We start from the raw sequence: 19,850 nt of genomic DNA on the forward strand, positions 1-19,850 counted from the left end.
CGCCGCTTTTAGCAATATTCCAGCAATATCGCTTGAAATGGGTTTCACACATTGTGGCATGTGGGGAATCTAACCCTGGCCTTCGATGTGAGAAGTAACGTTTTACCAACTATGTTTTTTTGTTTGAGAAGTGTTTTTATTATATCTAGGACATACATTCACAACAATGAGGTAGTGAGTAAGTGTTGATTTACTCGGCTGTTTATCAATATTCCAGCAATATCGCTAGAAATGGGTTTCACACATTGTGGCATGTGGGGAATCTAACCCTGGCCTTCGATGTGAGGAGTAACCGTTTTACCGACTATGCTACCCTACCGCCTTTTGTTTGAGAAGTGATATTATATCTAGGACATACATTCACGGCAATGAGGTAGTGAGTAAGTGTTGATTAACTCGGCTTTTTATCAATATTCCGGCAATATCACGGCGGAGGACACCAGAAACGGGCTTCAGGCATAATACCCATATGGGGAATCGAACCCGGGTCATCGGCGCGACGAGCGAACGCTTTAACCACTAGGCTACCCCACCGTCCCCCGTTTGGTCTCACAGACCTTAGCGCTATGACGATTGTAAACCTATGTTAAAGTATAATCGCAGCGCTACAATCGAGATGACAAAGTGGACCCAGTGGTCTTCGGTTCCGCAAGTCGCTGCGAGAGTTGCGCTCCTTATGCGTGTCAGGATCCGATTCACAGATTATGATCATCTAGCATAATGACAGGTGGATTTAAGCCAAGTGGACAACGTCTTTGTCCGCAGTCACTATGAATTCCCCGAATTAGGGTGACACGACGTGAAATACGTTTATGTCATTACTGTGTTTACGAGGTGTTCAGTTCATTTTCAAACCTTATAATTGAAAAGAGAAACAATGTTCACTGTTCAAAGCGGCATTAAACTGAAATAATAATAATAATAAGAATAAGAATAATAAGAATAAGAATAATGATAATAATATTGTTATTATTATTATTATTATTATTATTATTAATTATAATATTCATAATGCGCCAGATTCCATTCACCAAGTGGATGCTCATAGCGCTACACTATTATTACCCCGGTCAATGGATCAGTGAGCACTCGATTTTCATTCTCAGCTCCCTGGGGAGTATACAACACAAGCTGCCTGTGAGGCGCTACCGGGTACCCACTCACTGCTGGGTGAACAGAGACACATTTCGAACAAAGTCACTTGCCTAAGGAGTGACAGTGTGGGGCAGGACCGAAGCCCTAGAAACTCTCAGGAGTCAAGCTGCTGAACGTGGTCACCCATCCAACTACTCTCCGAGACCGACGTTGCTTAACTTCACCTGATTTGTGATCTGTGCGCTGTGCACAGGACCACGTGCACTCACTTACCTTAGTATTGAAGACCTCCCGGACCGAGTCGATCTCGTACAGCATCTGCTTGAACCACAACTCGTACGCTGAAGGAAGGTAGATATGATAAACTTTATTATATATATATATATATATATATATACTTCCGTGTGAAAGACCGAGATTTCCGAAGCTGATAAAAGTAATATTTTTATTGCTGCGAACATACAACTTGATATTTAACTGCTGTGAACATGTAACAGTTTGACAGAACTATTGTCATGCAAGAGTTACATCCCCTCAAATTGTCTCTCTTTCTAGTGACGGGGGATGAGATATTTTATGAGAGAAACATGTTATTTTCACTGGACACATGAAATATCCTCTATATATTCATAACTGTCAAGAGAGGACACCTCGAAGTATGCGAATTCCTCAAATACAGCTGTTTCATGTCAGAATCATGAACGAGCCATTATACACGTGTTCTTGAGTGAGTGAGTGAGTGAGTTCGCTTTAACATGAATTATAATGTCAGTTTCTATACCAATAAAACATTAATCTGGATTGATCCAGCTTGATAACGGTGTAAGAATCTACATCGAAACGTCGCTGGGGGCGGTCGGGTAGCCTAGTGGTTAAAGCGTTCGCTCGTCACGCCGAAGACCCGGGTTCGAATCCCGACATGGGTACAATGTGTGAAGCCCATTTCTGGTGTCCCCCGCCGTGATATTGCTGGAATATTGCTAAAAGCGGCGTAAAACCAAACTCACTCACTCACTCACTCGAAACGTCGCTAATGCAATAAACCAGAAAGCTGTAAGTGTTCTTCCTCACTTATCAGCTTCTAGAACGCCAATCAAACAATTATTAATCTATATATTTATACACACATGTTCAACCACATGTCACAAATTTAAAATGGTCTAAATGGTCAGTTAGGACCGCACTTCATAATATAATTACACATTATATGGTAATTTAAATATTTAATGTTTTTCGTTTCAAAATATTAGTAATGCTGTTATCTTACATGTCAGAATATGCTCTAGCAGTGTATTGGTTTAAATTGAAATTGAAGCAAAACATAGACATACCTTAATTGTAAACTGCTATTAAGTGTAACAAATGTTATATTTGGGACAACACTTTCTTAATAAAATACAGATTCTAGTACTTTTATGGGTTGAGTACCAGTCCCGTATCATACAAGAGTTACCTCCCCTCAAATTGTCTCCCTTTCTTGATAAGGGGAGGGGAGATGGGGGGGGGGGGGGGGGGGGGGCGGATGAAAAATATCTCCTTCCCCCGTCACTCGATGAGAGACACTGGACACATGAAATATCCTCTATATATTCCTTACTGTTATTAAGTAACAAATGTTATATTTGGGACAACTCATTCCCATATTTGGGACAGTACAGATTCTAGAACTCTTTTGGGTTGAGTCCCAATCCCGGATGGGACTCAGCCTCCCAAAACTACTAGAATTTGTACTTTACTAAAAAAGTGTTATCCCAAATATAACATTTGCTACATTTGACCACTTTCTGAATGGCATTGTGTGTTCATGCTTTTATGTATAATTCGAATTCGAAGGGAAATATTTCCTCGTCATGTACACCTTGATGTACACCTTACTTTTGTTTGTTTGTTTGATATATGACGCCGGTCTGGAAATAATCGAGTCTGGACCAGACAATCCAGTGAACATGAGCATCGATCTACGCAATTGGGATACGATGGCATGCATCAACCAAATCGGCGAGCCTGACCACCCGATTCCGTTGGTCGCATCTTACGACAAGCATAGTCGCCTTTTACGGCAAGCAAGTGTTGCTGAAGATCTATTCTACCCCGGATCTTCAGGGGTCTATACCTTACAAACATGATCCGGTACATTGTTGTAAGCAGCGTTAATTCAACTCCCCCACTCTCTACATGCGCTGCTCACCTTGATGGGTAATGATGAACAGGTGCTCATCGTGGATGGCGGCTCCTGCCTTCTCGCTACACAGCTCCTGGCACTGCAGGAGGTCGGTGAGCTGGAGGGAGGTCACAGAAACAGAGGGTGTCAGCTATATTTTTATTGCGGAATATACATCTGTATGATCATAAGTTATACGTTACCTGTATTCAATGCCCCTACCTTGAATAGTACCTGCCAGATAAAGATACAGTAAACTACGGTTATAACGAACAAGCTTATAACGAACAGACGGATATAACGAACTTACTTTTTTGGTCCCGACTATTTGCTGTAGTTATGCTGTATAAATGTTTATAACGAACTACGGTTATAACGAACTAAAATCAGTAGTCCCCTTGAGTTCGTGATAACCGTAGTTTACTGTAGTGTATTTGTAGACTTGATTGTGTCATTCACTATAAAATTAAAGTCACCGCCCTGTTTGAAATGGGGTATATTTGATAGCTTCATATACAGTAAACTACGGTTATAACGAACACGCTTATAACGAACTGACGGATATAACGAACTTACTTTTTTGGTCCCGACTATTTGCGGTAGTTATGCTGAGTGTATATATGCTTATAACGAACTACGGTTATAACGAACTAAAATTAGTAGTCCCTTTGCGTTCGTTATAACCGTAGTTTACTGTAATATCAGCATATTCCCGAAGGCATACGCCTGTATCATGTATGGCTTGTTACACTTACCTTCAGATAGGTTGTGTAGTTCAGGCGTTCCTGCTTCGACATGCTTCTTATTTCGTTTCTTCGGTCAACTGAAAGTATTATTGTCACACACATAACCATCTTTCCTGAGGCAAGGAAGTTAACTGACTATAAAAGTTCACTTTCCATTCTTGCCGAACAAGGCAAGGAAGTTAACTGACTTAAAAGTCCACTTTCCACCCTTGCCGAACAAGGCTGGAATTATGGAGTTACATTTTGGCTGGACTAACGAGTCCATGCATTGACTAATCAAAATCGCGTAACGAAATCAACATCCGGTTCGTAAACTCTCGTGCAGATATCGGTCGATTGCACGATCTGGAAATCTTGTGCACCACCAACTCGGCGTCAACAGATATTTTCCAAATCTTTTCGTGTTTTTAATCAAGGTGCTCACGTGATTTGATGCACTTCGCGAAGTAAGACCATTTTGATGACAATATAGATCTTGATTATCGATCGATCGTCTTGACTGGGCGCCGCTATTGTTTGAAGTTAATGCAAGTGATATGAGAAGTGGAATCTGATTGGTCAATACGAGGGATATAGAAGGGACACAACTAGTAGGGTGGAATGGTGGAAACTGGACTTTTATAGTCTGTTAACGCCATTGCCTCGGGAAGATGACATATAACAAGGAGACAACGTAAAGGTGAGGTGTGGTGAAATACGTCGCATTCAAGATTGTCGCGACGTGGATGCACGTGTTCGTGCGTGCAAGTATGAAATATATGTGTGTGTCTGCCTGTACTTTTCCGGACTATTGTCGGTTTATAGTGCTAGCCCACTACAATACCATGCCGGAGGTTTACATGGCTACCCCACTCAGACACAGTACACTGACTCCGAGCGACCAACCCTTCGTAATGACGAGCGCTAGGCAAGGAAACAACAAGTACCATCCTTTAACGTCTTTTGGTATGACGCGGCCGAGGATCGAACCACCGATCTTCTCTCTCAGGACAAACGATCTATACATAAGTGCAGAAGAACAATGTTACAATTCATATATACATCTAATTTTGACCTTTTTCCAAACATCCAGTGGTCTTTCAACTATCCATTTTATTGTATACAAAATGGTCATCTATACGAAGAATTAAACGAAGAACATGTTTTATAATGACTTTACAATGATATTGACGTTACAAAGACATTAAGTGACATCGTACACAATGAGCTTCTCAGCATTTGTTTGTTTGTTTGTTGTTTATACTCCACACTCAGCAATATTCCAGCTTTATGACGGCAGTCTGTAAATAATCGAGTATGGGCCAGACAATCCAGTGATTGACATCATGACGACTATGCTTGTCGTAAAAGGCGACTAATTGGATCGGGTGGTCAGGCTCGCTGACTTGGTTGATACATGTCATCGATCTCAAATGCGTGGATGGATGCTCATGATGTCAATCACCGGATCGTCTGGCCCAGACTCGATTATTTTACAGACCGCCGTCATATAGCTGGAGTTTGGCGTTAAACAACAAACAAACAAATCCAATGAGGGCATGCTCGATTCACGGCACGAGTTTCAATACATAGATATATGACCTGTTTGCTTACTCAGTTTTCTTGAATTCTGAATCTACATCCCCCCAGGTGTTCATTATGACGCAACAGCAGTGACATACCACCAGACAAAATCCGTGACCTACATCTTGACATATCACCGACGGAGTCAAAGACCATGACACACAAGAAAAGCGAGGCAGGCAGCTCTAAAATGTCTCCCTTGCTTCACATGTTAGAGTGAGAGGGTATAGTTTCATGCCGTTTTTAGTAACATGCTAGCAACATCGCTAGAAATTGGCTTCACTCATTGTACCATGTGCGGACTCTAATCCTGGCCTTCGATGTGACGAGTAAATGCTTTAACGACTAGGCTACCCCACCGCCCTATGTAGGGTGAGGTGAAATGGGGTTTAACGTCGCGTCCAAGATTGTACTTATATAGCGACGTGCATGTACGTGTGTGTGTTTGTGTGGCTGCTTGTACTAGTCCGGACTGATGCCGATTTATAGTGCTAGCTCACTGAGATACCATGCCGCAGTTTAACATGAATACCCCACTCAGACACAGTATACTGACTCCGAGCCGACCAGTCCTTGTTTTAGCCCCTTAATGCCGAGCGCCAGACAGGGTAACAACAAGTACCATCTTTTAACGTCTTTTGGTATGACCCGGCTGGGGATCGAACCCCGGACCTTCCGCTCTCCAGGCGGACGCTCTATCACTAGACCACGGAGGCGGCCCCGCCCCATGTAAAACAAGTGATATAATTATGTCTAGGACATACATTCACGGCAATGAGTGAGTGAGTAAGAATGGATTTTAGTACGGGGGACACCAGAAATGGGCTCCACACAATGTATCCGTGTTGGGAATCGAACCAGGGTTTTCGGCGTGACGAGCGAACGCTTTCACCACAAGGCTACCACATCACCCTCACTGCAATGATATGTCATAATCTTTAGCGACGTTTCGCAATTGGTGTACTGACGGGTCAACGTATATACAAATAAAAGCGATTTCATATCTGAATAAGAAATATTTTCAATATATTCAGCTCTGCAATTTGCTGTGCACAGTCGCATCCCTCAGACGTAACAGGATCTGCTGATTGTAGGTTCGAATACCAAATCCGCCCTGGTCATTGGCTTGTCAGCACTATATACAACCTACGTCACTTTGGGATTCCCTAACATGTCGGGGAGCACGGGTGGCCCCCTCGTCTAAGGAGCTGCAATTCGCTGTGCAGAATTGCGTCCGCACGCCAGAAACCTGTGATTGTTGGTTCGAATCCCGGTTCGCCCCGATTATGTTTCTAGGTTTATCAGCGCCATACCCGTGCTCGTGGGTTTCACCGAAGTGGTGAACGTCTGAGACCTGCATCACTTCGGGCTTTCCTCCCACATGAAGCTGACACGCCGTGATATAACTGGAATACTGTTAAAAGCGGCGTTAAACCCAACTCACTCACTCACTCACCTAACATGTGGTATAAAAGAAAAATCCTGCCCTAAGCAGGTCAAACAAAACTTACTTACTCATCCTGTCAGATTATTTCTTCTAAAAGAAAAAGACGCCACACAAGCTGAGATATATTACATGGAAGGAGCACTAGATCATCAGCCACATAGAAACATTCGGATTTATTGCCAGAAAGTCCTTGAGGCATGTGGTATTTACGTAGAGGGGAATGTCCGAGTAACTCTCCATTCCTTAAAAATAATGGAGCAGAGGTCCCGCAGGGGCCGAGGCCCATTATTTTTAAGGAATGGAGAGTTACGAGGATATTCACCTTCTTAAAACTCACCCCTACTTTTACACTTTGACAAAATATTCTGCAGTTGAAAATATTTGAAAAAATTCAAATGCTGTTTCAAGATAATGTACAGTTGTCAAGCAACTCTCCATTCCTGAAAAATAATGGAGCGTTCAAACAATAGAATGACGTCACAGATGTGTTTTAACCCGTGTGATTTACTGGACACAGAGAAACAAAATACGCCTGCAAATGACCAGAGCATCACGCAGAGGTATCGTGCCCGAGCAGTCATGCGTGGCCAACTCGTGTTTTTCCGGGACAAGCCGAATACTTGAGCCCCTCGAGGACATTTTTCAGACTGGTTTTCGTTTAAGCGCAAACGGGCATAGGTAAAAGAATGGTCAAAGCGTTGCGTAATGATTTACGTATTTTTTCCCCATATATATTCCAGAAGCTTTTGAAGACACATCAGGACTTGCTGTATTTATGCAGTATGATTGAACACGTTTAACTATATCGAGGGTATATTTTTAGATGAAAGACATATGTAAAATCAAAAATTATTCCTTAGGGATTCTTTGACCAAATTACAGAAGTGATACGCGTATTGTGATTGGTTTGTCGTATTTACGCAAATAACATTCGCCGATAGGGGGACGAGTCTTAGAGCAAGTTACGGAAAGGGGCGAGTGGTGACGAATGGCGCCGGAGTAAACAACCTGACTCATTCGTGACCAAATCGTGTTATTCTGGGACAAGCCGAATAGCGACTCGTGCCCCTCTCGTGGCCATTTTTGCGACCGGGTTCCGTCTTTGCGCAAACGGGCATACCTAAAACAATTGTCAACACGTTGCGTAAGGGTTCACACATTTTCCCAATTTATTATATTTATTTAAGATGTAATTTAAAGCACATCGGGACGTGCGGAATTATACAGTATGATTGAACACATCTAACTGTGTCTTTGGTATATTTTTAGATGCAAGACATATGTAAAATCAAAAATTATTTCTGAGGGATTCTTTGACGAAGAATTTGAAATCATACGCGCATTCTGATTGGTTTGTCGTATTTTCGCACATAACGTTCATCCACAGGGGGGCGAGTCTTCTTGCAGGTGACGGAAAGGGGCGAGTGGTGACGAATGCGACCTGACTGTGATGCAATTGGGCATTGACATGGCTTACCGACGAGACCAGTTGGGGTTTTGGGAAGAATTAGTTGGAAATTAGACGACGAGGTTTGCCTAATTACAAAAAGAAAATCTATTCGTTAAACCAGATATCCATAGATGCATTTATTTTATTTTCGAGTCGTATTAGGGGCGGTAGGGTAGCCTTGTAGGTAAGTGTTGGCTCGCCAGTCCGAAAGTTCGGGTTTTATAATCCCCCATGGATACTTCTTTGGTACACATGTACTCGAACAGTGTGTACTATTTTATTTCTAAATAAACAAACGCCGAAATAGGGTCTGTTTTCATTATTTGTGTATCCCCAATAGTTTATTAGTGAGTGAGTATGGTTTTACGCCGCTTTTAGCAATATTCCAGCATTATCACGGCGGGGGACACCAGAAATGGGCTTCACACATTGTACCCATGTCGAGAATCGAACCCAGGTCTTTATACCGCTTTAACCACTAGGCTACCCGACCGCCCCCATAGTTTATTAGTCCTTGTAACAGGGTTTCAAATCGGATATCTCGAATATCTGTATCATTTCATCTCTATATGTCCATCTCAAGGAGCCATTCGAAAGCAATAAGACCAAACAAATAAACATATAATTGGACATTCAGTCCACCAATATCTTCCCCTTACGGATTCAACTAATTATTTAAAATTGACATTCACTCCGACGTTTATACAGTTTGGCCTTAACTCTATGAAAGTTCATACTCGAATGAACTCACACAAAGTGAAAGTCAATTCTTATCATTTTTATATCACTATTTTTACATGATGTAGACTTTGAACCATACACAATGATATTAAGTACGTTTTACTTCATGTTTACATACAACCATACAACAACCCGCTGTATCGCGGAATAAAATAGTTCCTCAAAACGAGGGGTGACATGAGCGTATGTCCGCTTATCATGCTCTGCAGGAACAACATTTGTAGTTTCTTTACAACAACATTATTCAAATAATATCATCATTGGACGAGAAAGGTATGTTAAGGGCTACCTCTGTAAGTCAGTCACAATGACAGCGCGTCGTAATACATTTACATGAAGGACAAGACGTGAAAATGGCCGACACGATAAACGTGACGGGAGAGATGTCGGAAGTTGTTAATAAACCTGTGGCGGTTACATGTTTTACTCATCATTGATCAATTGGCCGGTCACTGAAAGGTGATTGTAAAGATGCGTCCAATAGATGCTCAGGTACATTCTGTAGCTGTAGACCGCCACTGTAGCCTAGACACGGATCGAGTCGATGCTAAAACGTTGACTTTAAGATAGACGGGTCTAAATGATCAGAAAGAACGCGTCTGTATGTATTCGTGCCAGGGAATTCCCAGGGGTTCTCCCAGTAATGTGGAAGTGGTCCGACAGTATTTACGTCATTTCAATAACAAGTCTCGTGAAAAACGTATGAACGTCAAATTGTGTCGTTCATACATTTATGAACGTCAATTTCGCGGTCATGTGACCGACCTCTCGTCCAATGAAAAGACGTATATCGTGTGAACTTCAAATAAAAAGTTATAATGATTTTAGATCTGTCATATTATATTTCAAGTATGCCTTCAAGAGCAGCAAAGTAATTAAATGAAACGTGAATCTATTTGTAAAATGTTTGTTGTTTAACACCGCACCGCAATAATATTCCAGCTATATGACGGCGGTCAGTAAATAATCGAGCCTGGACCAGACAATCCAGTGCTTGACATCATGAGCATCGATCTACACAATTGGGATACGATGACGTGCATCAACCAAGTCAGCGGACCTGACCACCCGATCCCGTTAGTCGCATCTTACGACAAGCATAGTCGCCTTTTACGGCAAGCATGGGTTCCTCAAGACCTATTCCACGCCGGATCTTCGCGAAATGAGCCTGCGCTGTATAGTTTGAACATCAGGTATTTATGGAATACTCTAAGGGGGGTATTTGGTTCTATGGCCGTTCATACAATAACCATTTCAATATAAACTTGACACACATCATCAAATAACAATTGGGGTTGACACGATGACCCCATTGCTCTACAGTGTATGAGTTCTGTTACAATGAGGTCACACTTTTTTCGCATTCCACTGTTGATATGTCTATCATTTGCATTACGTTCGTCAGTGCTTAGTTAAAACCGTTCGTCGCACCAAGCGGAATATAAATGCGATTGGCAATTATATAGCAAAGTTTGTTACATAGGATAAAATGACGGAGAATAAAGTAAGACAAACTCTCCTTTGGTCATTACAAGTAAATTAGCCACATACTACTCAAAATATGTTTAAGAGCATCCGATGTTTCCATATGACTATAGTTAATCTGTCCTTAAATTCTTCCGAGTAGTATACATTTATTTAACATACATTGCTTCAAGAACCACCCACTAAGTGTTACGGGAGAGTATACAATTTTAAATTTCTACAAAGAAGAACTATGTTAATTTTACTGAGAATGGTACCGCCCGAATAATGTGGTATCACTGTATTGAAACATACATTTGTGCATTTTACATAATTTCATAAACACAGATAGCATGATTAATGATATTCATATAAAATCCCGAGAGCACTGATCGAAGAAGTTATTACAATTGAGCTGGTAGATACGATATTTCTTTAAAAAATAAACATATAAAAGATCTATCAACAGTGTCTTACCTTAGATCAGAAGCCAGTACGTTTACGATATCTACTGCAGAGTTTTTGATGTTAAGACGGTCTGCATCAATTGTAACGCTACATCAAATTTTATTACAGAACCTTGAATACTAAACGGTTTCTGATTGGGCAAACGTAATACAATAACTCTATTCACTTTAACTTTACATAATACTTGATAAGGCTTTAATTGCATCGATTACCTAACTAATGTTCCCTTAGTGAATAGATGCAGACAGTGTCAAGGAATGGCGTCGACAGCATAACAAATAGTCTGACCTCGCCGTCCGTGTCCATGTTCGCATCGCTCCAGTCTGTAAGTGACATTTTGACAACGAGGCTTGATTGATGGCATGTGCTTTTGTTTTAGATATGGAGACGCGGTTGTAAATTATAGGGCTATGGGTTGCAAGTGAATGTTTTACTTTATACCTTTGAATAATCAAAATGGTGATAATAAAATTGATGATGATGATGATGATGATGATGATGGCGGTGGTGGTGGTGATGATGATGATGATGATGACGATGATGATAAAATAGTCAATGTTCAAGATGGCAATATAAAAATTGATAACGATGATGATGATGATGATGGTGGTGGTGGTGGTGGTGGTGATGATGATGATGATGATGATGATGCTGATGCTGATGATGATAATGATGACGACGACGATGATGATGTAACAGAACAAGCAAGTGTTTACATGTCACTCCTTTCACAGAGTGGATGGGTGAAGTTGGTTTTACTCCGCTTTTAGCAATATTCCAGCAATATCACGGCGGGAGAAACTTTTAATCTTCACTTATTGTACCCATGTGGAGAATTGAACCCAGGCGTTCGACGTGACGAGCGAACGCTTTAACCACTAGGCTACCCAACCGCCCCCTTGATATAAAATACAGTGCATGTATCTAGATAACAATGTTGGTGTATTTCTCCTTTGATTATATTATTATTATTTATATTTTATTTATTATCATTTTTAGTCCGGGTACATTTAAGAAAATGTATATATTCATAATGGTTCAAACATACCATTCCCCATATAAAAAAGTTGCAAAAGATAGGCATTAATTCGTACCAAATACCACAGGAAAGGTTTTATATTAACTGACTTTTCCATCTTTGTTTGTTTGTTTCTTGTTTAACGCGGCACCCAGCAATATGTCTTTCCTTCTGGATCAAGTAGGTAAATTTATTGTGCACTCTCATAAAGTTTTGTTATATTTACAAAATTAGTGTTCATGTACCCTTAAGTTCCTGTGAAAATCCGAACATTATATAATGTATGTGCCTGAGTAATGTCATACCAATTTGTTTTCTTCAAACCATAATTTTACTTCTTGCCATATAATTTCTGCTTCTTTTTATTCAATAATTTAACAATTGAACAAATTGAACATTCATCAAGCTGTATGAGCATAGTATCAAATAGTTAATGTCGTTTTTGTACAGATCTTTGTGTGGAAATAAAATACACTCCCGGGCAAAAGAAAATATACACACGTTGTTTCGTGGTGGCTCTCAATGGTTATTCGATGGTGATGTATTTGATACAGGAACCATTGTTGTGTTTTTTACCTTAGTAATCCAGTATTTTGGCGACTGTTTTCAGTGTATACTTTCTTTTGCCTGGCAGTGTACTCTGGATATTTTGATATTGAAACATCTATACTTTGTACATAATAGATAAATAAGTTTAATGAGTAAGTGCTAAAATGACGCATATAAAACCCAAGATAATCTCTGATAACTTACTCTTGAATAAGGCACAAACTTTACTCTATTTACATAACATTCGATATATACATTTAATTATATAACAATTTTCGGGTCTTGCGAAAAGTAAGCACTGGAATTGAGAATGGACGCAACAACTATGAACTATTAGACCAATGGGACGCAACATCCCGTCTCTGTAAGTCATTAAAGTGAGTGAGTGAGTATGGTTTTACGCCGCTTTTAGCAATATTCCAGCAATATCACAGCGGGGGGACACCAGAAGTAAATCATTTAAACTTCTCATAATAAATACATATAGTTCAGACTGTCAATTTCTGATTTTCTTCACCAAATCACTGAAATTTGTTACACACAAGGAAATCACCATATATAATAAGTGCTGAGATTCAGAGTATGCGCACCTGTATTAATAACGCCATTAACTTAAGCGTCCCACGTGGACGTCAAGTAGGTCATAGCGTCATGGCTGGGGTCTCAAAAAGAATTCCTTTTGACTAAAAGTTGTTTGATCCTTGGAAATCTCTGGTAAAAAAATGGGGAATTATTTTTTCTTCATATTTTAGAAGGCAGGAGACTGCAATGTGTTAAATACCATATGGCATTTTAATAGGTACAAAGGCTTGAAGGAGTTATTTTCCTTACTACTCTTGACAAGATAGACACAATTTTATGGATAACAACTTCTTTAATACTGTGAAAAGTGACGTTTCGGTATAAATCCTTATACCGTTGTCAAGCAAGACAACTTCTTTAATACTGTGAAAAGCGACGTTTCGATATAGATCCATATACCGTTGTCAAGCAAGAGAGTCTTGCTTGACAACGGTATAAGGATCTATACCGAAACGTCGCTTTTCACAGTATTAAAGAAGTTGTTATCCATAAAATGTGTCTACCTTGTCATCCGTCAACTTCTGAGTAATGCCTATCAATCAACTTACTACTCTTTTTTTCGGTAAATGTAGGCCAGCGGCCCATGTTTACAGTCAATTACATAACGTGTAGAAGACATACAACATATTTATATAAAATAGTTGACAAGATAGAAGATATATGACATCATATCCGCAGAATCATTTCACGTAGGAGCATAGCATGGTAAAGGTACATAGATTTTGAAGACACGAACCGTGGCCATTAGAAGATAAAATGTATTTATAGGCTATAGGATTCTTGTATATATTTTGTACGTAGATAGAGGTAATCACGCGAGTGTGTTTGGGGATGGTTAATATCCTGCATTAGGAATAAACATTGTATTTACCATCTCCAAGCACACAAGCGTGATAACCTCTTTATCATATAATGTCATTCTTTAATTCTGTGCTTGAAAATCGTTTTCCCTCTCTCACAAACATTACCGAAAAATTGCGAGTTTTCCTGGAATGCGCGCATTAATATCTATTACGTCACAGGGTGATGTGTCAATCGGACAGTGACAGAAGCCAATATAGTTCCAACTGAAATATGTTTCTTATACAGTGGCGAAGCAACATATACGCAAAAAAACAAAAGGTTTCAAGACGCAACAGAGGTCTACAAGCACAGATATGGCGACTGATCCCGCTTGGCTAGGCCTAGTGCCCTCGCAAAATTGTTTCGAAATTTATGTCTCCAAAGTTTAGAAAACTTATAAAATGTCTTAGCTACATCACAGTTAGACAGTTTCAGTATATTAGACTGTTCTTTTGATAATGATAGCAATTATCACTGTAGTTTATCCAGATTCCCGATGGTTAATTCTGACTCGATCGCCGAATGACAGGCGACGCCATGTTTGTTTATAAACTCTGAAAGTAGTCCTACTTGACCTTTGATATTTGCATCTCTATCCGCATATGACCCCAACGGATATCGTTTTTATCCGATGGCTTTATCCTGCCGATAAATCTACCCTTTATATGATGAATGTTTGTACACAGAACAAACTAATAAGAATATTCATCCTCAATATACTCATAATTGCAACATTTACAAAGTCGATCACTTTGCGGTATATACAGATATACAGATGATGTTAACATCAAAACTGTAACAATTGAGGCACAGCTCTCTTCCGAAGGCAACTTCAAACAATAAATATGATGATGTTTTAGTACCGTTTTGGAGCATGCTGTGCCAATCCTGTTCATAGGTATATTTTAGGCGTGACATGAATTCAAATTTTGGATGGTAAATATACTGCTGTCTCATATATATCAGAAAACAAAGCTAAACAGGATATATTTACATTTCGTAATCCAGTTGTGTTTTCTTTAATTAGAAGACTGTAACATCACGTTGTAACCTCTTTTTAGTTTAACGGGAGTCAGGCATAGAAATAAGCTTCAACCAGTAAATAATACGTCTTTTGTATGCATAGGTAGATAATGGATATAGGCCGCACCCTCCACGCACGATGTGGGTAGGGGTAGAAAAACGGGGAAGTATTTTTTGTTCATATTGTAGAAGACAGGAGATTGGAATGTGTTAAATACCGTGTAGCATTTTAATAGGCACAAAGGCTTGAAGGCGTTATTGTAGCGTGAATATTTTACATAAGTACTCTTCACTGTTCAAACACTCCTGCGTTTCAGGAGAACAGAAAGCTATACCTGGGACACAAACCACAGACAACAGTATGTTTCGTCATGGGGATTTAACATCTGCCTCTCTATCATGCACTTTCAGTGTTGGGGTGACGTCTTAACAGAAAGTAGTGCTTTAGAACTAGAATCAAAGGTATTTCTGCCTTCAGTAAGTTTACAATAGCTTCCTACGGGAAATATGAACACATGGCACTTTCTATAGATAGCAACTTCTTTTATTCTTTGTCACGACGTTTCAGAGCTACTTCTGGCTCCTTCTTCGGGTGAAGACTCCATGTTTATGTCTAATGAAGTCTTTGATAGGCATTTAGAAGTTGAATATCAATACATGACTCTTTTTAATGGATAACAAGGAGCAAAAGTAAGACGTGTCATGTATTCATGTTCTCCCAACTTCAAAATACCGACCAAAGACTTCATTGGAAATATGAAGCCCAACCATATCACTCAGTACCACGCGCCCAATGACAAGAAGAGTACACATGTTTTGCTGTGGAAGATGGGGAATATCTCCATCCACACAGAGTGACCGCAATTTAACCGCAAAACATAATTCAATAAACCTTGTAACATTTTTTGTTGATGAAACACTTATTTCTACACCATGAGGCTTGTTTTGACCAAACTAATTTTAATTTGTTTCAGGAAAAATGGAAACAAATAATTTGTCCTCAGATTATAGTGAAATATATAATCTGTGCGCCGGACACGCTAGTTGTCATGTGTTGTGTTGTGTTGTGAATTTATTTTAATCTTTTTAATCTTTTTAATCATTCGTATCCTCCTTTCATAGAAAAAAGAACTCCCATCCACTCCAAAGTGATGACAGGCAGCCTCTACAGATCGTAAGCAGCGACTTATGGATCGGTGGTCATCCCTGGTCACTCGGCAACGGCGTGGGAGTTGCTCATAATATCAATCACTGGTTTATCTGGTCCATATTCGATTATTTACAAGCCTCCGCCATATAGCAAAACAATTCAGAGCTAACAGATTTTTGGTCAATGACACTCTGGTCAACGCACGCTACCAGGTTACGATGACAATAATGTTTCAAGAAGAAACGAGGTGTGACATCTTGTTGATAGATGTTACAACTCGCTCTTGACACATTTATGTAACCATTTGTGACAACCAAAAAACTAGGTCGTTTCTAAAGCTGTGTCATTCCCAAAAAACATGTGTTATTCGCTCGACCAGGATAACCTAATTCTGCGCGTTGCCGTGGGTGTGACTTGGACGGCCAATCAGGTGCTAGTTACACATCTACCAAGGTCAAAAACATTATCTTGTTATGTCGAGAAGTTTAAAAACAACTTCTCCCACAAGATAAGCTGAAGTACGTTCGTGTGTATACCAAGCTTGCACATAATGTCGGTCAGACGATGCACATCTGTTATACATTAATATATTACCACACTTCAATGTTTTGTAAAGAAGGGGCACGAATGACCCACTGACTTAAGTACGGGACTTGACAGTCACTTTTGAATTACTGTAGAACAAAATATTCATTCGGTCACAAGGCCGTTCAATTTTTATCCCCCCGACATATCCCCCAATGACCGTCCGTCTGTCCGTCTGTCCGTCCGTCTGAATCATTGTTTGTCCGGAGCATATTTCCTAAACCGTACAACCTAGTTTCACAAAATTTGGTACACTTACCAATCAGGCTCAGTAGTAGTGCCTTTTGCTATTTAGAGATTTTTAGAAAAAAATTATTTTTGTCGTTTCCATGGAAATATGATGAAATTAGGAAATTTGAGGGTAGAGCTCTTGTCCGGAGCATATTTCCTAAACCGTACAACCTAGCTTCACAAAACGTGGTACACTTAACAATCAGTCTCAGTAGAAGTGCCTTTTGCTATTTAGAGATTTTTAGAATTTTATATTTTTGTCGTTTCCATGGAAATATGATGAACTTAGGAAATTTGAGGGTAGTGCTCTTGTCCGGACCATATCTCCCGAACCATACAACTTAGCTTCTCAAAAGTTTTTACATCTATCAAGCAGGTTATGTAGTGGTGCCTTTCCTGTTAACAGATTTGTTCTTTTTCTTTCTTTTTTTCAATTTAAATTGAAAATTGATGAACTTAGGGTAACGTCCTCGTCTGGAGCATATCTTCTAAACCATGCGACAGAGATTCACCAAACTTTATGCACGTATCAATCATGTTCACTATTAGTGCAGTTTGTTATTTATAGATTTTAATCTTTTTAATTTGTAGCCCCTGACATTTGAGATCATCAGAAAGTGAGATACATGAACCAATATTTAATAACCTTCATTATATTTCTGGTTTTGGCATCAAGGAAAAAGATTTCCTTGCCAATCTAAATACATTTAAGAAATGACCTTCACTTTGTGTGAGTTCATTGGAGTATGAACCTTCATAGAGTGAGGTTCATACAATGTTTTGCCCTCACTCTATGAAGGTTCATACTCCAATGAACTCACACAAAGTGAAGGTCAATTCTTATATAATTTTTATCACAATTTCTTACCTCAAAGGATGAAGGCCAAGATCTAAACACATTTTTTTTTAGTACGTGTGACTTCATGTTTACACTGACAGCCATACAACAACCAGCTATATCGCGGAGTAAAATAGTTCCTCAAAAAGAGAGGCGACATGGGCGTATGGATGCACAACTTGCTCTTCAGAAACATCTTACGCAGCACATGTGTTCATATCATATCCCCATTAGATGAGAAAAGTCTGTAAAGAACTACCTCAGTAAGTCAGTAACAATGACAGCGCGTCGTAATACATTTACATCAAGTACAAGACGTCAAAATGGCCGACACGATAAACGTGACGGGAGAGATTTCCGAAGTTGTTAATGAACCTGTGGCGGTTACATTTGTTAGTCATCATTGATCAACTGGCCGATCATTGAAAGGTGAATAAAGATGCGTCAAACAGACACTAAGGTAAATTCAAAGATTGCTGGAGAAGGTCAATGCCAGCCTAGGTACGGATCGAGTCGATACTACGATAGTTTAGATGTGTATTTCTTCGTTTGTTCATTAGGCTTGGCCGTAGCGAGGACATTCGTGAACAATCATGCAGTCACGCTCTCTGACATTTCTCAATGTATACTGAAACGCTGAGACCAAGAATAAAGGTTCTAAATGATCAGAAAGAACGCTTATGCATGTTTTCGTGCTGGGGAATTCCCAGGGGTTTCCCCAGGAATTTGGAAGTAGTCCGTCAGTGTTTACGTCATTTCAAGAACACGGTCTCGTGAAAAACGTATGAACGTCAAATTGTGTCGTTCATACACTTATGAACGTCAATTTCACGGTCATGTGACCGACCTCTCGTCCAATGGAAAAGCCGTATATCGTGTAAACTTCAAATTTAAAAAATACTTTTGATCACATGCCCAGGAAACAAGTTGGTTTTTCAAACCCGAGGCAAAAACCTTTCCCAGTATTTTCTGGAACAACTTATGTTTTTCAAAAAAAATACATGCTCTTCCACCAAGAATATCAAAATGGTCCAAAATGACGTATTTGGTCAAATTACTCTAACATAATAACTCTTCCTGTCGTGCTCATATAACAGAAGGGGGGAACGGGTGGCCTAGTCGTCTAAGGCGCCGCGATTCGCTGTGCAGAGTTGCTTCCCCTAGGCACGCCAGAAACCTATGATTGTGGGTTCGAATCCAGGTTCGCCCCGATTATGTTTCTAGGTTTGTCAGCACCATACCCGTGCTCGGGGGTTTCACCGAAGTGGTAAACGTCTGAGACCTGCATCACTTCGGGCTTTCCTCCCACATTAAGCTGACACGCCGCGATATAACTGGAATATTGTCAAAAGCGGCGTTAAACCCAACTCACTCACTCACTCATATAACAGAAAGACAAAGCAGTATTAAAATATATTAGTTTTTGATGAGACGTTGCACCTCACTGTACAATAAAGAATTATTTGTTATAGAGTTCGGTTTAATGTCCCTAATGAATATTGATTAACAACGATGAAGTTGAAATGTGAGGAACATACTGCCATTTGACGAAAATAATAAGTTAGTCATATCGACGCTCGCGAAAAGTAGCTGATTGTCATTCCGCTCAGATCAATGTAAATACAGTGTCTGAATTGCCAATATCACTGATATCTTAACAAAATTTAATGTATGTGCATATCCACGACACACAATACTGAAAATGTGCTGAGTGTGCGTCACGTGCGTTATTAAAACGTGGAATGTTTTTTAAGTATTGATACGTTCTATATGTGGGTTTTATTCATATTTCAAGATCTATCGTTTTGTAATCTTTGAGCGACTGAATTGGGTTTAACGATGCATTAGAATTACTCTAGCCCTGCCCTGCCCCATCGCTTACTGAATGATAGGTCC

The 19,850-nt window shown here is 39.8% G+C and overlaps 1 protein-coding gene across 3 annotated transcripts in view; it reads right to left on the minus strand.

The window, feature by feature from the left end:
• Positions 1-19,850, minus strand: part of LOC124113219 (tryptophan 2,3-dioxygenase-like) — a 48,269-nt gene that overhangs the window by 18,719 nt on the left and 9,700 nt on the right. The window contains exons 1-4 of one of the 3 annotated variants that reach the window (XM_048387991.1): positions 11,348-11,436; positions 4,012-4,079; positions 3,284-3,374; positions 1,369-1,436 (exon numbers count right to left, since the gene is read on the minus strand). In XM_048387991.1, coding sequence (XP_048243948.1) covers positions 1,369-1,436; positions 3,284-3,374; positions 4,012-4,053 — 201 coding nt within the window. In that variant the 5' untranslated portion in view covers positions 4,054-4,079; positions 11,348-11,436. Of the gene's footprint in view, positions 1-1,368; positions 1,437-3,283; positions 3,375-4,011; positions 4,080-11,144; positions 11,218-11,347; positions 11,437-19,850 lie in introns of those variants that run through there. The other 2 variants (XM_048387992.1, XM_048387990.1) reach the window with 2 other exon arrangements.

This window comes from Haliotis rufescens, unplaced genomic scaffold (genome assembly GCF_023055435.1).
Source record: "Haliotis rufescens isolate VD_foot unplaced genomic scaffold, xgHalRufe1.0.p SCAF_7, whole genome shotgun sequence".
NCBI classification, from domain to species: domain Eukaryota; kingdom Metazoa; phylum Mollusca; class Gastropoda; order Lepetellida; family Haliotidae; genus Haliotis; species Haliotis rufescens.